The sequence below is a fragment of the Podarcis bocagei genome, assembly GCF_964188305.1.
Source record: "Podarcis bocagei genome assembly, chromosome: 6".
In the NCBI taxonomy this organism is placed as follows: domain Eukaryota; kingdom Metazoa; phylum Chordata; class Lepidosauria; order Squamata; family Lacertidae; genus Podarcis; species Podarcis bocagei.
The window spans coordinates 86215979-86242463 of record NC_138130.1 but is presented as its reverse complement, the minus strand read 5'-3'; the positions used below and the strand labels follow the sequence as shown (position 1 = coordinate 86242463).

Sequence of the window (26485 nt, the reverse complement as noted above, 5' to 3'; positions counted from 1 at the left end):
CTACCGCTCTTAACCACTACACCGCACAGAGTGTCCTCCTAACTCCCATCAGCCTCAGTCAACACAGCCAATTGCCATGATGATGGGAGCTGTAGTTCAGTGTCATCTGGACTGCAGCAAGTTGGTCTCAAGTAAAAACTTCCATATGCACTTTGAACTAACCCAAAATTTATTTTAAAAGGCAGTGACTGCTGTCTGTAGTGCTGCTGAAATCTGGATGACTTTGCTTTGCCTTTGTGGACCTTATTATGTTTTCTGGCTTCTAATTTCAACATCCCCTCTATGACCCTTTTTCTCTTACCATGATTTGGCCTCCAAATTATTTACCCACCTTATGCAACCTAAATATTCAGCTCTTGCATATCATTGCAGCAAGGTCACCTGCAAATCTGAAGTACTGAAGATGATTAACTTGATCATTCAAGACAAGAGTCGTATCATTTTAGTCGCACCCTTGAGGAAGTGGCTCTTTCCTCCTAATTGGAAGGGCCGGGAACATTCAAAGGCAATAACTCATGTCACAAGAAGCAATCTCACTTTTAATCTCATAAAACCATGGAATGGAAAACAGCCCTCTTTTATTTCTTCCCTTTTGCATCGCAGAACAGGCTGTGCTGCTTCCTTACCTTGTTACCAATTGCAATAATCAGGTGTTTTGGAAGTTCAGGGCTACCAAAGCAGTAAGGGCACTTCTCCATGCGTGCAGCAAGATGCTGATGCTCACGGATTGCTTGTTTCCTTTGCCTTCCCTCTTCCTCGCCGCTTCGCTCGCCTTTTGCTGCTTTGGAAACAAACATATCATCCAGAGTGTAGTACTCTCTATCCGTTTTTTCTGAAAACTGAAGCAAAAGGAAGATTTAGTCAATGTGGACAAAGATGGACTTTGATCAGGGATTCCTCCTTGGCTATGAAGTTTCCTTGATGACCTTCAGCAAATCACCAACTCTCAGCCCAATCTCTCAGGGTTGTTGTGGGTGATCACAGGTAACACTGCCTTGCTGGGTGGAAGGGCAGGGTACACATATGAAAATAGTTGACAAGAACAAAAAATGCATAAAGATGAGGCACATTACAGCCTTATCTTGGTTTTCAAACGCCTTGGGAGTCAAACGCTTTGGCTCCTGAATGCTCAAAAACTGGAAGTGAGTGTTCCGGTTTGCAAACGTTCTTTGGAACACGAATGACCGATGCGACTTCCACAGCTTCCAATTGGCTGCAGGAGCTTCCTGCAGCCAATCAGAAGCCGCACCTTGGTTCCCAAACATTTTGGAAGTCGAACAGACTTCCACAACGTTCGACTTCCAAGGTACCACTGTATTCTTATTATGTTATCATGCTGTTTGATTATTTAGGCAACATCCGTATGGAATATGATATACAGCATGTGGCAAGGTCCATACACAACTGGAGTACTTCAATTCTGCATTAAATTGGCTGGAGTGGGGGTTGCAAGAGAACATTCTGAACAGCAAATGAGGAGGGATAGGGTAGTTGGTTCTAACAGTGTGACGTTGAATTCCTCCCATAATTTTTGACATACTGACTACAGAAGTGTGGCCATAAAGTTTCCCACAATCCAGTATCACTTCCTCATTCCTATTCATTATAACAAGTGCTTATTAATATATATGCTCTACTATTCTCAATTTTGAAATAAAATTCAAAAATAAAAGGTATTGTTACCATCCCCAGTTCTGCACTCTCTTGCAGTACACCACTATAGGAGAGCTCATCTAATCTTGTTTAAAATCAAAAGGCAAGCGAGAAAGTGAACAAAAGCAAAATGATCCTGCCCCAGCAATGCGCCGTTTTTTAGCAACTTCTTATGAAACTGGTAAAACTGATCCATAACACTGTGAGGCCCCATTAAAACATGATGGTGAAGATGACCATAGGCAAGGAACTTACATAAGCTTCCCATGGAAGTGTAACCATACACGCCAGTCAGATATTCCTGGCATACAAACTACCCTGGTCGGACATATATGACTAATTGAAGCCATTTTTATTAAACAAGATGGCTGCCGCATAGAGCACTTAAGTGTATTAGTACATACGCTACAACCACAGGCCAAAGGGGGTCTTTTAAGAAAGGCATGTTATTTGAACGATGTGATCCCCATCTACAATGCTGAAGCAGAAATCTCTTCCTCTTAAGCAGCAGGACTGCTATCTCTCAGCTATCTTTTGATTATCAGAATTCTGCCCCTTTGGGGTTTCCTTGCTTGCTGGATTCAACGGTCTCTTGGACATCCAGAACGACACCAGCTCTGGCAAGTGCGTCTCTATTTTTCCTACAGAGTTTATATCCAGAGATAACTACGATATGTCCCATTGGTTCTCTCTGTTCCACCAAGTATCCATCATCTCTATTCTATCAATGCCAGCCTCTAATACCAAGCAGTCCAGTTCACTCACCCCGGCTCAGAGGCATTAGCATATAAACCCTTGAAGACCATCCTCTCTCTTCAAGTGCGGTGCTTTGGCCTCTCTGAATTGCTAGGCTGTGGTCCTGCACTCACAAGCCTAGTTCTATGCCACCCGCATTCAAAATTCATCCCCGGGGGAGAGATTCATTCCGAATGGCACCTCCTCAGCTCTTGCCAGTTTTACCCCCTCCCTTCAGTTTAACAGCTGCTCTGCCACCTTTTCTGTTTTCAGCGCCAACAGTCGGTTTCCATCCCGGTTCAAGTGGAGTCCTTCCCTTTAGTACAGGCTTGGCTTGCCCCAGAATGTGCACTGCTGGCTAGGACGCTAAGGAAGTTGACTAATTTTCTCTCTTTCTTCAGTTTCCACAGTTATGGGGGTGGCTTTTATGAAAATGGCAGCAGGGCCAAACACAAAAACCAACATAAAAACGTATACTTTGCCTAAGAATGCCATCTCAAAGTATAGTGGAGAAAAGCAAAAAAAAAAAAAAATTACATTTTAAAAAATCCCACCTTCTGTTATATAAAGTCCTGTTAACACATGCTTGCGTATTTGGGCTCTATTTATTACTACGGTTGTGCAACTAGTTTTCCATTCACCGTCTTTCGTAAGCTGATACGCTTCTCCCTTGCCTTCACCCACTGAACATTCGTTTCTCCCATAATAACACTAACGCAATCGCAATTCAAGATACACCTTCTACATGAATGCAAGAAGCGTTACTGCTGCTCTGAAAATCTGCCAGAAAGGGAAAAGGTGTATAGATTGTATAAATTGGATCTGTGCGATTTTCAATTGCCATGGTAACACTGACATCACCCATTTTAAATGGAAGCATTTAGATTTCAGGAATGTTATACTCCAAATACATGACAGGAAGCTGGGGGGGGGGGGGGACAGAACTCTGCTGGTGTTAGGAAAAACAATAGGTTTCAGCTGAAAGGGCTGTGAATTATATATATATATATAATGTATTTAGGGCTCAGCTCTAACGCAGTAAAACGAAGGGAGCTTTTATCCAGGTGTTAATTAAATATTGAGGATTCATTATGCAAATTTTCCTTATTACTAGTTTAAGTCCTACTATGACTGTTGAAGCCTAGGTTTGCCAACTAATCCGAACATTACTAGAATGTCTGCCAACAGCTTCTTCCTACTGAAACAAAACAATGATACTTGTCTTGCACAATTGTCTATCAACTACACAGGTCTGGCTCCCCATAAACAATAGTGGAAAACAGCCACTACTTGTTTCACAAGCGTTCGTGCAATAGTTGACATGGTACTATGATTAGGCGAGTTCCATAGAACTTAAGATGTCTTCTCTTACACACCTGCAAAATTATTTTTACTTTTCTTGCACAAGGCTGGCTGGCGCTTACAGCAAGCCCCACAGAGACGCATGTCCTTTCGCCACAGAGTTGGAAATCAAAACATGCCAGCAAAGGAAACATGTTGTCCTGCATCTTGGTGATGTCAGATGCTTGACAGGTGGGCAGCCCCAGCAACCTAAGTGGCTTGTGGAGGTTGTGGGACATCCAGACCCTGCCTGCTGGATAGATCCAATTTCCTACCCTTGCTCCAGACAATGTCTCCCACTGTGTCTGGATTGCCCTTGTCTACAATTCAAAGCAGCTTTCCGGAGCCAAGAGGTGGTATGGGCAGGTGAGAGATATATTCAGTGGCTGGAAGAATAAGGGAGAGGAGCTGGTAGTGGTAGGGCTCTGTGCTTCCCCTCTCACACTCAAGGCAGACGTCTATTTCCCTGTCCAGCTTGTGAAACTTGTAAGTCCTTACATTTGGAACCTAGGAATCTGCCTTAGGATTATGTTTTCTGATTGGCAGCATTTCTCCATGACCTCAAACAGAGGGGTATCTTTTCCATCACGTGCTTCCTGGCCTTTTTAGCTAGAGATGCCAGGAAGTGACACAGGGGACCTTCTATTTGCAAAGCATGTAGTCAACCACTGAGCTACTTGCAAGCAATTTTAAATTCATCCAACTCCATCCCCTTCTGAATCCCTATTCAGTAACTCTTCCCAACAGTACCTGGTTCTTAATTTTCAAAGGTGTCAAAAAAATGTCTCTTCCCTAAAATTTAACACTTCTTGTTTTGCTACTCTTACTCTTTCCGTTTCTTGGAATCGATTATTTTATTTACTCCAAGGTGCCTTCCTCCTTCACAAATCTCTATTTCTACCAGTAATTTCTACTGAACATAATGCTGCTTGAAAACCATCTAGTTGGACAGCTTTACACACAAGTGAAATCTAGTCGACTTTCATGTTGACAGCAAAGGCACTGAGACTGATCTCAATGTGATTTTACCATCAAGTTTTCAAGTTCAAAAAGTTTGTTTAAAGGATATATCAAGGCAAACTGAAAAATAGAAGATACCCTTGCTTCCTTACTGCACATTAGAAATCACATTTCTTTATTTTGCTGGTTGCAACAGAACTGAGGAACAGCCGTTGATTTAAAATAATGCAGACACACCAAAGCCAATATCTCAGTCAAAAAGATGAATGAAAATCCTCTGCAGTATTGAAGGGCCACTTTCTCACACACTAGTCACAGTATCATTTTTAGACTTTCAGCAATATCAAGAAGATCCATTTCAACTGTATCCCCCCCCCTCCCGTTTTCCTCACAAATGAAAGCATGAAAGAGAAAGTCATTATATGGGTGTCAGTTCTGTGCACTTCATTAATACAGATGACAAAATGGCTTCAGATGGTGCTCTTACAGCAAAAAATTAAAATTGCTACCTTTCAGTTTAAGTTTATCTACAGAGTTCATATACATGAGATTTTTATATGAGGTTTTGCACCAAGGTATTATGATTCTATATACACTGAAAGTCAGTATGGTAGCAAACATGGTGTACTGGGGCCAGTCCAGGAAAATCAGGGCTCAGATATAAGTTGGAGGGCAGCCCAGATGCCGCTGCCTGTGAAGTAACTGCAAATGCTTCCTTTTCTCTCTCTTCTCCTGCCCCAGAACCCCAGTTATCGTTATTTATTTACTATTTGCAAAAATGTCTAAGCCACCAACATTAAGAAAATGATACCATGATCTTATGAACAGCATACAAACAGTAAAATTACATTCATAAAACAAATATAAAGTACTGGAACAAATCACATTGTTTCCTCAAACTTGAAGCACTCATATGAAGATCTTGATACATCTTAGAGTATGTTATTCCAAACAGAATGTTTAAAAAAGTTGAAAGTAACGGTTTTTAATATATTGGAAGCGCTCATTAGGTTTCAATATAAGTTCAGACACATTGGGCCTTACCTTTGATGCCATTCTCATGAACAGCTTATTCTGATCCTCTGCTGTCCTCATCTTTTCATTTCTGACCAAATCATTCAGGCTCAGATTATCATCATCCTGAAAATAGCGGACCCTTTCCTTCTCCACGTGAGTAGTGACCTGAAAATGAATAACAAGTACACGGATAGTCATTTGGTGCCACTGTCTGGTTATGCTAAAACAAATCCAATCTACAAACAACTTTATAAAAGTAATTGAATGCAATTCAGCACTTAAATTTTACAAAGCATACCTAATCTCAGCAAAGTATGCCCAAACTGATACAACAGGGAATTCGTAGGATTTCTCATTAGACGCTGTCAACACAACAATGTTCGGAAAAAGCCTATTCAAATTATTGGAAGATGTACATCAAAGGCAGGTGCTCTTACACTTGTGGGGAAAGCACTGATAAGCATTTATTACAAATAGGACTACATAAGATTTATTATTGCCACTCCAGATGGGAGGAAAACAGATACCAACTTCATGTCTGTGGCTTCATGTCTTTCACATGAGAGAAGGATGTGGAGATGGGGAAGTTATTGACTTTTGACTATTTCATGGCAATATCGTCATGGTTTTATGCTAGTTTTCTGTGTTGATCTGCTTATGCACTGACCATTCTAGTTTTGGACTGTACTTGTATTTTATTGTTGTGAACAGCCCAGAGGACATTGTTGACTGGGCAGGATACAAATGCCCCAAATTTATACAAGTAAATTCTGTAAATAGTCTGGTAGCTTTCTTATATGGTATTTGGAGTTTCCTCACATCCTCCCGCCCAAACCCTTGTCCTATACACTACATTTAAGAAAGTAATAATAGTAGTAGTAATATTTATTATAACAAAAGATGTGAAATAAGCATCTTTATTACACATACCTTCTGCTTCCTTTTTCTGCCACTTGGTTCCAGCAGTTCTCCTGGAGTGTTAACAGGCCATGCTCCACCAGACTGATCAGTTCTGACAAGAACCACTTCATTATCTTCTTTGAAGCCTGCTGTCTGTACGAAGGTGCAAAAATAGAGGACATAAATTGAAATGGGGGTCATTTAAAACAGTTGTCATATTATGCCTAAAAATGGCACTTATAACAAAGCCAAAGAAAAGAAGCTATCCAAAATGCAATTTTTCAGTGTAAGAACCTTATAACTGAGAGTGTTTCATTAAACATGGTTTAGCCACTATCAGATGTAGATAAACAGTTTGCCTGGAATTATCCACTTCAGAACAACCTGAGCTGTAAACAGCCCTCAAAAACTTTCAGTTGGAGGTATGAAATATTTTAAATAATTACATGCCTAATACACAGCTATCCTACATATAAAGCATCCTTTAGGATGCCTGCTTTGGTCTTTCATGAAGGCAACAAAGGAAGCAAAGTGATACTGTGACCTCCACTTACCCGAGAACTTGTAACCCTGGTTTCAAGTGGTTGGCAAACACAGATAAAAGGAACAAGCAAGCTATACTCTAAACCAGAGTTTCCCAAACTTGGGTCTCCAGCTGTTTTTGGACTACAACTCCCTGTGACGTTAACATATATGAGAGAATGCTGGAGGAGAAATAGTTAAATAGGATGCTCAGACCTGACCCAGGGGGGTGGAGTCAGCGAGTCTATAAAACTAGTTCTGAGAGGAGTTCTGGGAGTAGTTCGTTGGGAGTTGTTGGTGGGCAGTTGGTTGGGTCTCATGGGTTGGCTGGTTGGGAAAGGCAGTTGGTAATATAGAGACAGTTAGGGCAGTTGGTCCTTTAGTGTGAGGAGGTAGCAGAGACAGAGAGAGGAACATATGATTAAGAAAGTAAAGAGGAACACCGTTTGGAATGCTGTAAAAGTTTTGTTTTATGTCTGAAATAAAATACACTCTTCTTTATTAATTGAAAAGCTGACTGAGACTGAAGTGATTTTACCAGGGAGGACCTGGTTGGTGGCAGCGGATTAGTGGTGTACGGGTCAATAGTCCGTGAGACGACCAGGGGCTCCGTATGAACGCTACACTCCCTACCTAGCAGGGCCAGTGGTCAGAGATAGTAGGAACTGTAGTCTAAAACAGCTGGAGGCCCAATGGGAAACCCTGCTCTAAACCATCATTAATACCAACAAGGGAAGGCAAGAGCAAATTTGATCTAGAGAAGGTAAGAGGCATAGTTCTCGAGACTGGATTCTGGATTTGCAAACCATGATTTGCAAGTATCTAGCATTATATCTGTTGTCTTTGTCCATGGACAAATGACACGACTAAATGACTAAACAACAACAAAAGCATTATATCTGTATCAGATCTTAGTCTGATGTCAAAGAGTTGGGAAAGTATTTTTAAATTTAAAGAGGGGGAAATTAGAGGACAGAATATAAGCTTCTCGCTCAGTAATTAGAAAGCAGCAGCTCATTGTATGTTAATTGATTAAATTAGCTCTAATAAGGGGGATGTCATCAAAATTGGGCTCATTAAAATCCAGCTTTGTCAAGTTTAATAAATGCCTATATAAATCTCTATCCAAGTCATTTTCAGACAAATCAACTATGTGTCTACCTCACATCTGTTCTCCTTACCAATAATGACAGCTTATCCCTGACAGCTCTGCGAGAGTAAGAAAGTTCTGTGGTTATGAAAGCACCAGGGCTCTAAGGGCTTAATTATAGACTTCAGGTGAACCTACACAGAAATACTGGATAAAGGCTGAAAAAAGGTGGGAAAGAGAAACGCAACTGCCCTTTACTACATTTTCATCAGCAAATGATCTTGCTCTTTCTTTATCCAGAAAAAATAAGCATAGATTTTAACTTAATAAGATTTATTTATACATTAAACCTCTGCTCACAAGGGTCCAAAGCAATACTCTGGGCTATTCCCAGCTACTGGGCAACCTCCAGTTACTAAACAACCTCAAATAAAAATTCTGCAAATTGTTTAACACAGAAGAAGAAATAATAAGTCATGTCAAGACCGTTCATGTATCTGTCTGAGGAAAGGTCAGTATTTTTTCATCAGTCACACATTGGCATGTAACAGAATTTCACTGGAACATTTGAGGAGTGCAATGCAACAGACCTCTCATGCTCACCAGATGTTTTATATGTCATATACTGTAGTAGTTTTGATTTATTTCCCAGTGTTTTAAAAAACTTCAGATCCAAACCTCTATGCATACAGGTTCTAAAGATATGCTTCCTATAGCCCTGTTAAACTTTTTCTCCACAAAGACCCACTGTAAGTCACCTATACCTTCTTCAGCTGGATACATATCCTGAAATTCTATAAAATAACCTGGGGTGGCTTACAATTAGGGTACAAATACATGAAGAAAACTATAAGAAAAAAGCATTATCGATACCAAAAGAGGCAAGGGTATAGAAGCGATTTTAAGAATGGAATTCCATAAAAAGCTCTCCAAAATTGTCTTACACTTATCAAGAATGCAGTACCATAGCTAGTGAAGAGCAGCGAAATCCTATGCAAGCTTACTCAGGAAGTAAGTCACGTTGTGTTCTAAGGGGCTCGCCCCAGATAAGTGTGCATAGCATTGCACCTTGGAGTCTTACAGTGAATCCCACACAAGGCTTTCCAGAAGTACTATTCAGTTGGATGGGGGCTTACTCCCAGGAAAGTGTGCTCAGGATTTCAGCCTTAACAATGACGCAAGAAGCCCTGGCTTCTTTTGAAGTCAAGACCCACCTTCTACAACCACACTCAGACTTTTCTCTGAAATGCAGGATTGATACTGACCTGTCTACTGTACAATGATTGAATAATTTAAGTGAACTGGTTTTAAATCAAAAGTATTTAGACCAGGGGTAGCTAACCAAGTGGCTGCCAGGTGTTGTTGGGCTACAACCACTAGTCATAGAGGCAGTTGGAGTTCAACAACATTTGGAAAGCACCACCATCAGGGTATGGGACGCGGGTGGCGCTGTGGTCTAAACCACAGAGCCTAGGGCTTGCCGATCAGAAGGTTGGCGGTTCAAATCCCTGCGACAGGGTGCGCTCACGTTGCTTGTCCCCGCTCCTGCCAACCTAGCAGTTCAAAAGTACGTCAAAGTGCAAGTAGATAAATAGGTACCGCTCTGGCGGGAAGGTAAACAGCATTTCCATGCGCTGCTCTGGTTCGCCAGAAGTGGCTTAGTCATGCTGGCCACATGACCTGGAAGCTGTATACTGGTTCCCTCAGCCAGTAAAGTGAGATGAGCGCCACAACCCGAGAGTCATTCACAACTGGACCTAACAGTCAGGGGTCCCTTTACCTTTACCATCAGGGTACCCATGATTTAGACCAGGAAGAAAGCTATTGAAAAGGAACAAGAATTCATACTAAATGGTTAAAAGAGCCATGGAAACATTTGGTTTTCAATGAGATAGAGCCGTTAGAAAACCTAGAAGCATAATCTACCTGCCATGCTACCCACACCACCTACAGAATCATAGTTGGGGTATAATTACAATTAGCTGCCCTGGGGGCTGCAGAAGTAAGGAGAACAACACCCTGGCCTCTGCCTCTGCCAACCTTTGCTCCCCATTATCCATAGCCAGCAGGAGCAGCAGTCAGGAATGATGGGGGTTCAACAACATCTGGGAATCGAAGGTTAGGAAAGGCTGAGCTAGAGGAACAAAGACCACTAGGAGGATGTACTACATGGAAGTATCCAGTGGCAAAGAGAGGCATATTCTGGTCCCAGTCAATGGCCAGAAAATTGACTGCTTCCAGTCTCCATACCAGAAAGAACACCCGAGACCTGAACACAATGAAGATCTCAGGAAACAGGAGGGACTATAAGAGGAATGGCCCATAAGGCCATAAGCGATCTCAAGATTTGGCCTGAAACAGAAGTGAGAGTGTGTGAGGGAGCATGAATGAATGTCACAAAACCTTTCTACACTAATGATTGATTGTTAAGAGTGGTACTGAACTATCCTTAAAGCAATTATAAGGAAAGTAATCATGAAGCATATTATTACTGTTGTTGTTGTTACAACTACTACTACAGTGGTACCTCTGATTACGTACTTAATTCGTTTTGGAGGTCCGTTCTTAACCTGAAATTGTTCTTAACCTGAAGCACCACTTTAGCTAATGGGGCCTCCTGTTGCTGCTGTGCCGCCGGAGCACAATTTCTGATCTCATCCTGAAGCAAAGTTCTTAACCTGAAGCAATATTTCTGGGTTAGCGGAGTCTGTAACCTGAAGCGTATGTAATCCGAGGTACCACTGTACTACTACTTCCATCCCGCCCATCTGGCTGGGTTTCCCCAGCCACTCTGTGCAGCTTTCAACAGAAAAACAGAATAAAACTTCAAACATTAAAAACTTCCCTAAACCATGGTTTGTAAATTGGAAGCCAGCAATTTTCCTGCTTTCCTAGTGTTAACCAGGGTTTCATGTTACATGTGCACCAATGCAAACGAGTTTCCCCTCATAAAATGGGGACTGAATTTATGTATCTTGGTTTGGATTGCACTGTGGTTTGCAATGGTATACACTGAATATGAAACTATAATTAGCACCAGGAATGGAAGCTAGCAAGGCAAGAATTGTATGGAAGAACAGAACTCATCCCCTAAGGACAGCTTCTGATTTGTAAATCATGACCTACAGAGATTTAGCATTCAGACTAAACTTGTCCAAAGTAAATGATCCATAATAGTGGACAGTTTAAATATATTTACATTTTTAAATAAGGATTGCAAGGATTCAAAACAGTAATTTCTGATCTAGTCCTGCTTTCTGGGGCACTAGAATAAATTATTTAAGTTTAGGTTACCTACATTCAAGTTTAGGTTATCTACATTCATTGAGCGTTGCCCACATCAATGTAAACTTATGTAAATAGAGTATTTGATTACTCAGATAGCTGTTTATTCAAGTGTTGTGCATATCCCCCCCAGGTCAGTTGAATTATTGAGACTGTGTGGAAGAGACTCTCACCAATTAATGCATTACAATCCAGGAAGGCCAAAACAAAAATCTCAAAGGATGGCGTCTTAAGTGAAATACAATCTTAGGGACTTATTTGTGTGGCCTCTTGAGAGGGAGACTGTTCCATAATTTAAGAGCAGAAAATGAAAAAGGCTCACAATGCACACAGTTTAATTTGCAGAACAGCCAGTTGACTCTGAGCAGCCAAGCAAAGGAAGTTGACAGAGGACTGATAACTTGAAGTCACCAACTATTAAACTGGAACTGCTTCTCAATGTTTAGCAGCTAAAGAAAATGATAAAAATTTCAGGAGTCCCTATATCACAGGGACAGGAAGGAAAAGACCACTGCTCAAAAAGAAAGGTGTGTGTGTGTGTGTGTGTGTGTGTGTGTGTGTGTGTTAATGAGCAGATGCATATTGCATGTGCTCAAGATGATGCAAGGATAACTGCGGTTCTACACCAAGTGTTAAACAAAATTAATCCAGGCATGATATCACAAAGGCATTATAGATGATATATAATGTTTAGATAGAGACTAAATCTTAAAACAACATGCACAACTTCTCTTCAAAGATTCACTCCCATTAATATCTAACTTGAGTGATCCCGTGTCTCTCAATTTGTAGGCAAAACAGGGACACCCAAACATAGGGTACCAGGAAGATCTATAGTCACTTATTTCCAGAAAATATGAATGCCAACTGTTTGCTGGAAAAAGAGGGGGCCTGCTCTGAGCCCCTGAAACTCACAGAGTGCTGGAGACAGGGATGAGATTCACAGAGGAGGGAGAGGAATATGTGCCACTGAGAGTTTTTTTTTTTTATTTTAAAAAAAGCTTCTCCTACCTGTACTTTAAGTGGAAGATATATAATGGAGGAGATGGGGAAGGGGTACCTTTTCCTTTTCCCACTCTCCAGAATACTCCCCTCCAAGCTATACAGCAATAAAACATTTCAGAGAGGTGCAAAATATAAACACATTCACTTTTGCGCTATGTAAGATACTTGTGGAATATTGCAGGGAGGTGAAAAGGTGGTTTCTTTTCTCTTCCCTCCCTCCTGAAAAGTCTCCCCCCTCTACGATCCCTACAAAGAGCCTGATCCTGACTAGCTGGACCATTCCTGCTACGGGCTGAGACTACAGGGCAACTTTTGCTGATCAGTTGGCACCTTCTGTGCCAACATCTAAATGCCTGTTCAAAATCTTTTTTATTCTGCCAGGCCTCTGCAGGCCTACGGTTATCATTATAATGTTGTGAGCCACTTCGATATGTTGTGTGATTTAGCATATATAAATACATTTATTATTATATACTTATTTATATACCCTTTTTAACCAGACAGGGACTCATGGCGGCTTACAGATAAAATTTATAAATAAATAAATTAGGCAGTTTCATGCCTACAAATGGGTAACAACCGGCCTTTATCAATGATATCTGCAGTCAGTCAGGTTGTGGCAAAAATAGTCTAGGATCTCAGTACTAGCTTTACAACCTCTGGTTGGAATTGCAGCTACAGCAATTCCACTAATTTAAGCTACTTTTCACTTTTGTTGGTTTAGTTTAAGCCCTTCTCTCTTTTTCTCAACCAAATCTATGGTGTCTGAAACGCTTGACCAAAACTCTGCATTGTGGGGCACCATCCTACTTCAAAAGCAGCCTTAGAAATAGTTGCTGGTCTGGGTTCATTTGGTGAGTAGGAATTACCACTAGGCACTGAAGTCTTTCCTTAGGTCAGACATTTTGTAGAAAAGATTTCTACAGCCTTCGAGAAACTTACAAAATCTGAAATAGCACAATTAACAATCTAGCCGTCAGTTAAAGAAGTAGAGGGGAAGTCAATAGTAATCACCATACGAAAGAACATAAAACATTAATGGCCAAAGACGTAAACCCACCAGTTCAGTAATAATAGTAATATCAACAGCATCAAGACCAAATGTCTGAATGGTGAAAGAGAACAGGAGTAGTTGCTACCCAGATAGGCAACCTCAGCTGTCAGGCTCCCATCAGCTAAATGTACTTAAATATGCACATATTACAAACTGTGCAGTTAATTGAAAGAACTTCCACACACCCCAGATGCATTGGCTAAAAGCCAAACATCTTCATCTAAGGAATATAGCTTAATTACTCATCTTAAACTGTGTAATTAGTTTCATGAAAGTGTTTTCCTTACGTTTTGGAGACTACTGACTAATGAACCTTAGAACACCAATTACACATACTGTTATACTGATGAGCTTCCTTCTTAATGGATTTTCAAAACTCAAGCATCTCCAATTTTATCAACACAGAAACAGGGATGTACCAAATTAATGTTTAGTTAACATATAGTTTAGATTTTGAAAATGGGCCACACATGGTTTTGTAGCCCCTCAAATATTTGCAGTCTCTGAAATGAGGGAAACAAGCAGTGAAAAACTGATGCCTTTTATGAAATAATCTAATTTTGGGTTATGAGCGTTCAACCTGCCACATTTAATGGTGCTCATTTAGACAGGATGAACACACTAAAGTTTTGCTCAGAGCTTCTGTACAAAACCAAAAAGTAATATTGTGGAAATCATCTACTTTAATAACTTTTTAAGACTTTGCAATTATTTTCAAGAGTAGTATGATATTATTATTGTCTAGGAACCACACTCTTGAACAAGCCCTTCCTGTGGTTCATAAAATGTAATCGTGTTCTACAACATTTTGCTTTTGTTCACTGAAACACAGCCAACCTGTCATATGGTTAAATAAGGCTGTCAGCCTGTAGAACTGAAGAACCACACACCCAGAGAAGATTGCCTACTACATTCCTGCATGACTCACTGCCCTGGCCTTGCCCTCGTTCCAATCAACCTCCACTGGGATCAGGTAATTCAGCAGCCTCTGTGCATCAAGTAAGATTTAAATGGCAGAATCATTCCCAATACAGATTTGCAGGACACAAGGGCAGATGATGCTCTTTGCTTTTCTACATGAACTCTGAACTTAACACCTTCCCCTTAGGAAGCATGCTCAGAACAGTGACTCATGCAGTAACTGTGAAATATATATACTCTGAAGGTAGGCCGTTCTTAGGTCTAAAGCTGGCGTGATATTTAACATGTGATTTAATTTAACGTGTCTAGTTTTGTTCTTCTAAGTAACAGCCAAGAGGTGGTGAGGACTGTGACGAATGGGAGTATTAAGCCTTTCATTGCATTTAATATAATGTCTAGGGCAGCACTTAATCTTTTTAGGACCCCAGAAGTGAAAGGCAGAGTGGGTTGGAGCCCTCCAATATTGGCTGTGAGCAACTCAGGCTCCTTGGAGATGTCCCCCCCCCAAAAAAACCCCCAAACTTACTGTTGTAGTCAAGATCAGTTTTGAGAATGATTAGCGAAGCAACCCATTTCTAGATACCAGCAGCTGACTTATTCCATAGCTCAACTTGCAACTCAATGGAGGGAACTGCTGAGCTACAGAAAACTAAAACCTTAAAGGGCACCTAACAGTGAGTTTCTAGTTCTACCACTCTATAATATCCATGAACTGTGTGTTGTCGGTAATTTTTTATTTCATACTTAGCCTGCTCTCACTTTTTGAAAGATAGCAGGCTTATAATCTAACTGATCAAGTCCATGTATATGTTTACTCCTACATAAGTGTCATTGAGCTGAGCGGGGCTTACTCACAGGTAAGTGAGCTTTTTAAATAAATGGTTGTATTGGCCACAGCCAACGCTAGGCAAATTGGGCTGCCTGCAGATCAGAGGGAAGCAATGCCCCCAACGCAGAGAGGTGCCAAATAAACAAAAAATACAGCTATCAGAAGCCAAACATTACAAGCCATCTGCTTCTAATGGTGGCAGCATAAGACAGAAACTGATGCTGTGTCTACTCCCCCTCTCTTCTCATTTTCTAAAAGAAAAGTATTGTTCTTCCCCTAATACTGCCCTTAAAAAAACCCAAATAAACATTAGTGAAAAATCTGTATGTGCACAAACACAGTGGTAATTCACCAAATGTGTTGCTTAACTAAGAAACAAGACTGTTCTTGTTGAATGGCTGGCTGGTGTATTTTCCAGAGGCGAGTTTTATCTGTCTTATCTTGTCCTTGGTACAGATCACTTAGCTGAGCAACTCGCATTGTAGCTGACAATTATTTCTGGTTTTCGTAAATGCACATTCTTTAAGCTCACTCTGCATAAATAAGAGAACGAAATAGCAGTGTGGAAAGCAAAGGCTAAAGGACTTTTGGGGAGAAATGCATTTTTCAGTTGAAAAATTCAAGCAAAAGAACTGGCAGGTATTAAAAATTATGAAGAGCTGGAAAACATTTGCAACTGGGTATTCAGACCACAGCCCATCTGTTACTAAATGCATGCTATCATCCAAGTTTCTGTAGGAGGCTGCCTGCATTACATGCACTTATCTCATTACTAAACCCCAAGGATGTAAAATCTCATTAGTTCTGACAAACAATACTATTTTCCTGGGTATAATATTTAGAAATGTTTCCAATTTATCTTTGATTAAAGTGGTTAAAAAACCTGGGGGGGGGGTCGAACTTTGCGCTTCAATGAATGTTCTGTCTTCGCAAGCCTTGCAGCCTGACAGATGGAATGAGAACCCCTCTTCTCCCCCAATGCTGTTCTGGGGGTTCCCCTGACCCTGTCCAGAGCCAATTTGGGAGGGTGCAGGGGCAGGACAGCAATCAATGCCCACTGCCCAAGCAGAAGTCTTTGCAAAGGCCTTCTACTGGTGGGGTTATTGGGCGAATCCGGCTCCTACTTCTCAAGAAATGTTAAGGGCAGAGTGTCATGGCTTAGCACATCATGCTGTTATATTTCAAGTGTAGTCAGGATCCAAAGAACCCTCTGACTTGTTTCACATGCCCAAGGGAACTTTGGGCTATTATTCTCCCAGCAATGCCCCATGGTGTACATCAAACCTCTTTTAGGATAGTCTTAAAAGGAGTATGCCATACAACAGGGGCAGTGCAGAAGGAAGAGATCTACCAGGAAAAATACAATACAATACTGTACAATACAATACAATACAATACAATTCCACTGGGTATGCTTAAGCTCTTGACCACATCCAAACCATCTTTATTTCAAAATCCTTATGTCTTACGTTCGTGTTCAAAACAAATATCCAAAACAGCTGGGGGGTGGGCAATTAAAGATGGTGTTAAAAAATGGCTAGAACAGCAGAGAGGCAAACGTATCAGGAAAACCGACAGCAGCAAGCAAAACAAACAAAATCCATTTGAGACAAATAAAAAGAGAAGTTTACACACAGCACTGGAAGACCAGGAGGGCTGAGAACAACCTCAAAGGGAAGAGGCTTTCACTAATGGAACAGAACTTTCCCCTCTTCTCCTCTCCATTGCAGTCCCTCGCATACCCTTAAAATCAGATGAGGGGATGGGGAACCCACTGGAGAAAGTTTGGTGGGCAAGCAGGGGGAGAAGAGGAAACGCAAGTTCCCAGGGGAACTCCACTGACATTGTTTTGCATACAACCCATAGTTTCAAGATGTGCCTCCAGAGGAGTAAAAATGGCATTATAATAATCTCTCCTTTCAACCATATTATCTATGTAAAATATTGGCATCCTTCCTCTCTGCTTCAAAGATTCCCAACATAAAAAACACAAATATGAAAATGCAACAAAATTAAGCAGATTAAACTCAACCAACGTGTCGACGAAACAGCTGCAGCAAGCCCCATTAAAACGAACAATGTTATTGGTTGTCTATGCCAACTGAGTCTAGTAATCTGGCAGAAAGTTCCATGATGGTGCTTTAGGTCCTGAAAGCCCCTGTCCTGTCTCTATTCATCTCACCTGTGAAGGTGCTGGCATTATTCTGAGCATAGGTTCGGACAATAATCTTGACTGGGTAAGTTCATAAAAGATCTGGCTGGCAGTCCATTTGGAGGCACAACTACAAGAAGGGATTGTCTAAAAGCAACCCAAAATTTAGAGACATGGAAAGAAAGAGAATCTGACCAATTCTGCCTCTGCCATTAACTACCAGTACTACTGACAAACTGTTCACAATGTCGTTTCTTATATTTGTGGTGCAATTTTTGAAAAACATTCAAGATTTAATCACCTGTAATAAAATCCCTGGCATAAATTTTTCTTGTTAATGTCTGCAATAAGAACACATTGTTGCTATGAAGAACCTGAACAGCGTATTCTCTGCCATGGTACAAATATATATGATGTATTTTATCTTTTCCTAAGATGGCTTAGTCCCCAGAAGTCTCTGGCAGATTCATAAAACGAACTGTATTCTTACTAGTATATCTCTGACATGTCACTTGTCAAATTGCAGAGTTTGCCTGCCTTATTATGCATTTTGTCATGCTTGCAGGCACAGCTCACCTGCTTTTGCTTCTTCCATTTTAAGCAAGCTTTCTTCCCCTATGCCTCTACTCGACAGCTTGACTTTTTCAGTTTGTGCTGTGTATTTAACCCGAGCCTCTATTACAGTGCCTGTATCAACTTTGTGCACCTTCTAGGATGTTTAATTTTGTAATTGCTCCTGTCATTTCCTTCCAATGTCAACAGGATATTGAATATAAAACCACACTAATTACAACATTATTTGGATCAGAACCTGCGCCCCATTTAGCTATAATAGTTGCATCTCCTGTTGTTGATTCCGGCCTTAGCCTGGAGGAAGTCATTTATTGTGTCTTGAAATTAAATGTCCACGTTTCACAAGGTGACATTGTCCTTGACAACATGAACATTGGGGCGGCGGTGGGGGGGGGTAGGACATGCTCATTATTATTTTTGCTGCATTAGTAGCTTCTAAAAGTAGAAGAGGCAGAAGTTTAACTGCTCAGGGAGGCACAAAGGACACTTAGGGCTGTTGCAGACATAAGAAGGAAGGATCTTATCAGCATATTTAAGAAATTAGGAGTGTGCTGCAGGACTGCCATCTCCCCTGCCCCCCGTTAAACACTGGAAGGGTTATATTAACCAGTGTTAAATCCAGGGATTTTCAGAAGCAACTCACAGGAACTCAGTTCCGGCACCTCTCAGGTAGACACCATTGCCATTCAAAGAGAACAAGGGAGGTGTTCATGGTGAGTTCCAGCACCTCTTTTTCTAGAAAAATAGCACTGGTTAAATCTAACCAAGTCCCCCAATTAACCAGCATTTGAAGTCGGTTAACTAGTCAAGCCTATGCATATTTACCAAGTAAGCCCTACTGGATTCAATAAGAACTATTATTGAAAGCATGCACAGAACTGCATTTTAATTAACTGTGATTAATGTGTGTGGCAGCCTGTCCCTTAGCTTCTCTTAACGTGGGAGGAAGTGAATTCATTCCAGGGAGGTAATGCTCAAATCATTACATCTACAGTGGTCCCTAAAGAAGAGGAGAACTGCACAGATTCAGAGAGAACAATCAACAGAAATTTTGAAACTGTAATTCAGCCTTGGAACACCACAAATCTGCATTAAGTTGATTTTTCAATTTGGTACCATGCTCAAGGGGCAGCAGATGATTTCAGTCTTGAAGGTAAACTTCAAATACTTATTGTGTACAATCAACTTTCAAAACATACCCAGAATTTTACAAAACTGTCAATGCCATAGTCGAATTACTAATCCTGTTAAGATCTCAGAGCATATACACTCTGAAACAGCTACTGCAAGCTCTGAGTGTTCTTACTTGCAAATAAGCATATATTTTTAAACAAAAATGGGGAAAATAAATAAATATTCTCTTAAGGATTCCAAGGAAACTTTACCGGAAATTCTGTTTTTGGCTTGCATTCAGTTAATTTCCTTCTTACGGCTCATGCATCATTATTAAAGAACTATCTGAAACAATCACATTGGAGTAAAGAGATTTGCTTTTGTTATTTGAATGCCAAAAATAAAAGGAAAGGCTGGCTGTTTAAAACTATACATCACTGAAGTAGCCAGCTTTAAAAAAACTACAGAAGAATTGTCACAGGAATTTCTGTATTATAACTGTGTAGACTTGAGAGGTCAAAAGCTACTTTTGGACTTTTATTTAACTAATTTGATTTTTTTGCATGTGTGCATTTATGTGCTATCCTAAGGAGAACTTTTGCATAACAAATGAATTCCAGTCGATCCAGCAGTTTTGAAAGCAAAATTAGTATTTCTTGCCTTAAAGCTCTTGAGCTAACAACACTGAAACCAGGATGTTGATTTATGGTTACAGGTCTACAATGTGAAGTTTAGGTTGATGTCAGATACTGACATACTTTAGGTGTGAATGCAGGAAATTTGATCAAGGTGTCCTAGATTGCCAATTAGTTTTTCCTTCTAGCTTACGCATGGACATTTATTTAGTTCAGTTTGCTTCCTAATGCTTCTTTGAAGATTCAACAATTTTAAAATGCTTACTTTTGACAGGGAACATCATAACAAGGAAAAGCTTAGGCACCTTACCAATACAGAAAAGTATTTAAAAGCTTAATCTACCATAAAACTACCTGAAATCTTTGGAGGTGGGAAGGTTAAAGCTCCTTTGAAAAAAATTATGTCAACCAAATAGTGCACTTCTAAGAAGCATGTTGTTTTTGTCCATGGAGTTTTCTTGGCAGGGATACTGGAGTGGCTTGCCGGTTCCTGCTCCAGGTGGATCACGTTTGGAACCTAGACAGCATCTTAAAAAGCAGAGATACCACCTTGCCAACAAAGGTCCATAAAGTTAAAGCTATGGTTTTCCCAGTAGTGATGTATGGAAGTGAGAGCAGGACCATAAAGAAGGCTGATCGCCAAAGAATTGATGCTTTTGAATTATGGTGCTGGAGGAGACTCTTGAGAGTCCCATGGACTGCAAGAAGATCAAACCTCTCCATTCTGAAGGAAATCAGCCCTGAGTGCTCACTGGAAGGACAGATCCTGAAGCTGAGGCTCCAATACTTTGGCCACCTCATGAGAAGAGAAGACTCCCTGGAAAAGACCCTGATGTTGGGAATGATGGAGGGCACAAGGAGAAGGGGACGACAGAGGACGAGATGGGTGGACAGTGTCCTCGAAGCTACCAGCATGAGTTTGACCAAACTGCAGGAGGCAGTGGAAGACAGGAGTGCCTGGCGTGCTCTGGTCCATGGGGTCACAAGAGGCGGACATGACTAAACGACTAAACGACAACAACAAGAAGCATGTTGGGGACAAAGAATGAGAAAGAGCTATTACAAACCGTGGATCACACTCCTCTATCAAGTATATTTATTAAAACAAACATATCATAGCTGAGCATATAAACAAATTAATCAAGCCTGATACAATCACTCCTCTCCAACGCAAGACTTGATCCATCTCTATGACTACTGAAATAATGGAAGCAAAGGCACTGTAGAATATTATTAATTCCACTACATGTATCATCAGCCTACAGCTCTTCCTAACCAAAGACCACAATATGCCACAATCGAAAAAAATCAAGATAGCGGTGGTTTTAAATGGGACGTGGGATGAATGTTTGCTATTAAACAGAGAGCCAGTAGGCCAGGGCTGTTGCAGAATATCACCATTCCCTGGGGGTGCATCCAGGAGTCATCAAATTGAGCTCTGGATACTGAGATAAGCAACCTGCCTGCAAGATGCAATCTCCAGGCCTTAATGCTTACAGAAGAAGGAGAAAAATGCATTTTCCCTAAGATTGTCCCTAATTTACTTAACACTGGCGTTAGTTAAGCATTCGTGTAACAGAACTGGGACAAAGAAAGATTTTTGCGAATTATAAATGCCCAAGTTTGTGAACTGTTAATTACGAATCACAATGTTGCACAAATATCCAGCGATACCAAAGAGGTTGAATTACGCTCCCTGACTTAACATTAGAATCCTCAAATTAACTTCAAATAGTTACAAATCTTCTTCTAAAGAAAATTTGACACACAGCAATTACCGTATTTTTCGCCCTATAGGACGCACCGCCCCATAAGACGCATCTAGTTTTTTTTGGGGGGAATAAAGGGAAAAAAATTATTTCCCCCCCAGGCACGGGGCTGGGGCAGCCCGAGCTTCCCCCAACCCCAGCCCCCAAACAGGCAGCTCTCTGCAAGCCATGGGAGCCCAGCGGTGGCTCCCACTGCTTGAGGAGAGATCCGCGAAGCCTGGACGCGCTGAGATCAGCGCGCGCAGGCTTTGGGATGCCGGCAACTCTCCCCAAGCAGCGGGAACGTTCCCGCTGCTTGGGGAGAGATCCGCGAAGCCTGGACGCACTGAGATCAGCGCGCGCAGGCTTCGGGATGCCGGCAACTCTCCCCAAGCAGCGGGAACGTTCCCGCTGCTTGGGGAGAGATCCGCGAAGCCTGGACGCGCTGAGATCAGCGCGCGCAGGCTTCGGGATGCTGGCAACTCTCCCCAAGCAGCGGGAACGTTCCCGCTGCTTGAGGAGAGGTCCGCGAAGCCTGGAGAGCGAGAGGGGTCGGTGCGCACCTACCGCTCTCGCTCTCCAGGCTTCCGCGAAAGCCTGCATTCGCCCCATAAGACGCACCCACATTTCCCCTTCATTTTTGGAGGGGGAAAAGTGCGTCTTATAGGGCGAAAAATACGGTATAGAAGACAAAAGTAAAATTTTTAAAATGCGGCTGCAAAGCAAGGCATCAGAGAGTGGAGGAGTCAACGACTGTGTTACTAGTGTAGCTCTTTGTATCCAAGCCGTAAGCCACAAATCTCTCAGATTCCCAGAGAGAAATTGGTCTCTTGATCTTTTAGAAGACTCCATCAAATCTTCTTGCAGCTGGATATTCCCAAACCTTGAACTCATAATACTAAGGTGGTGCTACCTCTCTATCTCTCCTCCTTCAGACTTCAGCATAAAAGCCACTTATTTAGCTAAGGCCTTTTGGCTTAACCTCTTTAGTCCTCCTCATCAGCTGGCATGAAGCCTAAGTACTGTATGTGAAACCGTACTTGCTCACATTCATCCTTCGCTTCATTATCCTACCTCTTCCTTCCCACCACTGCCTACATTTAGACTGTAAGCTCCTCAGACAGGAACTTGTCTTTGGCTTATGCTACTCTGTGGAGCTCCATATACACTAATGGCATAGTTGCAGCAGCAACATTTATCCCCCAATGTACAAGATATGCAAACACTTATGCAGATTAGGCGTATAGTATACCAATTCAGATTCTTGGGTCCATCTCAGAGTTGTCTACACTGACTGGCAGTGGCTCCCCAGGGTTTCAGAGAGGAAGCCTTTCCCAGCCCTACCTGGAGACGCCAGGGATTGAACCTGGGACCTTTGGTATGCAAAGCAGAGGCTCTACCGCTGAGCCACAACCCTTCTCCACTGAATGTATAAACTTAGTTGAACATGGCATTTGCTGTGCTCAACTGTGTCTTAAAGATTTTCACAGCTTCACACCAGAAGATAATATGTTAGCACACAGCATTGGTTACTGATTGTTTTGTAGGTACTCTCTCCCAATGCTAACAAACCATATTCGACGACACCACAGCTCTAGGTGCTGCAATTCTGTCACTGCTGCTTTTGTTCCAGACTCCAAAACACATACAGGACATGGTTTCCTTACCTCCTTCTCAAACTTTCTAGCTTGAGTCTGTGCTCCGCTTTCTTTCAACCTGCGTGCATTGTCAAGCTGGGTCTGAAGCTTTCCTGCTAAATCCTTTAAAGAGAACAAATATTGTTGAATTTTGTTTCACTAGCAATACCAAATGCATCATATACAGATTTTCATTTTTATATATGCCACTTTTCAAGAAACACCTTGCAGCAGTCAACAATCCTTACTACAAGCATCAAGAGCTTTCACTTCTGGCTGCTATGTGTACCAAAGGCAAATCAGTGAAACCCACTGAAGGAATTAAATGTACATTTTGGTAAATGGGCTTAATTATCTGAAGGCTTCAGGGCTCCCAGATGCTTTGAACAAAGATCTCTCTTTATTAGTATACGTTTCAACTCTCAGTGCTTCAGTCTGAACATATAGCAATACATTAAGCACACTCAATACTCTTGTTCTACATACCTTGTTTCCCATCAATTCTGCTTTTACAATCTTGGCTCCCAATTTGTTCATCTCCTCATCACTAAGAATTTGGGGCTTTTCATCCTCTGAAACAGACCTGGTCAAACACACATAAGCCATTCAGCATACAGAAGAGGAGAAATAGAGAAAACATAATCAACACAAGCACCCCCATTCACTAAGGCCAATGCAAAGTTGAGGATGTTGTTATAGACAAAGTACCTTTCTTTTCTTTTCTTCTATTACTATACCTACATAGTTGATCTTTATTTGTTTACAATGCTATCATAAAATTCTGTAAATTAATTGATAAGAAAGATCTGCTAAATATCTGTTTGACCCATGACAGCAGTGAAGAATCACAAAGTAAACGAGTCATCCCCTAGTAAAGCAATTCTGACTTGGTATTTTATTCAAGTTTAGAAAGAACTGCTTCTCCAGATGTAAAACATTATTTAGAAAAGAAGTGGATTTTATAAGCCCTTAACAATGTAAGCCACCCCCTTATCACAATTCATTAATAAAGTAATCATTGCGTGATGTGTTACTGTATCAGATTTTTATACTCTTGCAGTATTACAGAAACATGTGTGGTTGATATCTGCACACATTAGAGCACCAAGCTCATGACTTTTTCTTCCCATTCCCCCCACCCCACTCCCCTTTTCTTAATGTTTTTGGCTGCAGGACTTCATAAAGATGAAAGCAGCTTTAAGAAGAAAATTAATGGGCAGCTAATTAAGGCTTCTAAATATTTAATTGAAACTTAAAGACAACTGAATCAATATTTGTCTCTCCTCCGCATTATAAAGAGAGGCCACTTTGTTCAAAGATGAACTTAATGAGCACATTTAATGCACATTTTAGTAGCTCCAAGTCATGGGAGAAACATCTTTAGGGTTTCTCTTCCAAATCCGACCCCTTCAATTACAATTCCACAGCTATTTGAGACTAAAGAAATTCTTTCTTTAGAAGAATTGCTAACTGGCTCTAGTTAATGGCTCTACGGTGGCTTGTTATTTTTTTAACCATGCCTTTTATTTCCACTGTATTATAACCTTCTCCTTGCCCTAGCCTCAAAATAGCACATGAAAAAGTCTACTGGGTAGCACCTTAAACTTAATTCTGTAATTAAATTTAAGCAAGGACACATCATTTTTGCCAACGCCTCGAGGCCAAGTCCAATGCATTTCTAGTGGGTTACCCAGTACATTGCAAGTTGTACTCCTAACTCCCAGGCTAAGGGAGGAGTTAGCAACCAGCAGCAAACTTAGCTCAGTGCAGATCCTGGGAGCTCACAAACAGACCTCGCAAACAGGGGCGTTTGCAAGGGCGTTTAGTGGGGGAGGCCCAGAGTACTGTCTCTTGGTGTGCATAGGACCAGAGACATGGAGGGTGAGGGAGCTGCTGAAGTGACCTGTAACCCTTGTGCCATGTTTGTCCTTCTGCCAGAGAACAAGCAACAACACAATTGTAGCAAGTGGAAGCTGGTTGTCTTGCTGGAAGTGAGGGTGCAGCAACTTGAGTCCTGCCTAGCCACACCTCAAGCACCAGGACAACATGCAGAGTTACTTGATAGAGAGCTGAGTTGGCTGAGACTGAGCACCAAGATAGTTTGGGTGCCCCCCCCCCCCGGGTGGATAAAGATTGCCCATTGCAAGAGTCTAACCCTGGAGGAATGTGATGCACAGAAGTAAGACAGTCACAAAACACACTTTGTCATTAGAGTTGCAAAATTGCTTCCATGCTCTCAACCTTGGACACTGATTCTGGGAGGAGGAGTAGACCAGAGGAGCTAGGACAAAAGAATAAATGATGTAAATAGGGAGCTGCAGCCCAAGATAGAAGATGTAGTAAGGGAACATCTAGCTACTTTAAATGAATTGAAATCTCAAGGGCCTGATGAGCTGAATCCAAGGGTAATAAAGGAGTAGTGGGGTGCCACAGGGTTGTCTTGGGCCCGGTCTTATTCACCATCTTTATCAACGACTTGGATGATGGACTCAAGGGCATCCTGATCAAATTTGCAGATGACACCAAACTGGGAGGGGTGGCTAACACCCCAGAGGACAGGATCACACTTCAAAACGACCTTGACAGATTAGAGAACTGGGCAGAAACAAACAAGATGAATTTTAACAGGGAGAAATGTAAAGTATTGCACCTGGGCAAAAAAAAATGAGAGGCACAAATACAAGATGGGGGACACCTGGCTTGAGAGCAGTACGTGTGAAAAGGATCTAGGAGTCTTGGTTGACCACAAACTTGACATGAGCCAACAGTGTGACGCGGCAGCTAAAAAAGCCAATGCAATTCTGGGCTGCATCAATAGGAATATAGCATCTAGATCAAGGGAAGTAATAGTGCCACTGTATTCTGCTCTGGTCAGACCTCACCTGGAGTACTGTGTCCAGTTCTGGGCACCACAGTTCAAGAAGGACACTGACAAACTGGAACGTGTCCAGAGGAGGGCAACCAAAATGGTCAAAGGCCTGGAAACGATGCCTTATGAGGAACGGCTAAGGGAGCTGGGCATGTTTAGCCTGGAGAAGAGGAGGTTAAGGGGTGATATGATAGCCATGTTCAAATATATAAAAGGATGTCACATAGAGGAGGGAGAAAGGTTGTTTTCTGCTGCTCCAGAGAAGCGGACACGGAGCAATGGATCCAAACTACAAGAAAGAAGATTCCACCTAAACATTAGGAAGAACTTCCTGACAGTAAGAGCTGTTCGACAGTGGAATTTGCTGCCAAGGAGTGTGGTGGAATCTTCTTCTTTGGAGGTCTTTAAGCAGAGGCTTGACAACCATATGTCAGGAGTGCTCTGAT

General features: G+C 41.5%; 1 protein-coding gene across 1 annotated transcript in view; it reads right to left on the bottom strand.

Annotated features, from left to right (window-relative positions):
* The window catches only part of CWF19L2 (CWF19 like cell cycle control factor 2), a 79752-nt gene that overhangs the window by 17581 nt on the left and 35686 nt on the right, over nucleotides 1-26485 (bottom strand). The window contains exons 9-13 of the mRNA XM_081197625.1: nucleotides 23657-23753; nucleotides 23201-23293; nucleotides 6637-6759; nucleotides 5734-5871; nucleotides 627-839 (exon numbers count right to left, since the gene is read on the bottom strand). Coding sequence (XP_081053751.1) covers nucleotides 627-839; nucleotides 5734-5871; nucleotides 6637-6759; nucleotides 23201-23293; nucleotides 23657-23753 — 664 coding nt within the window. The remainder of the gene's footprint in view (nucleotides 1-626; nucleotides 840-5733; nucleotides 5872-6636; nucleotides 6760-23200; nucleotides 23294-23656; nucleotides 23754-26485) is intronic.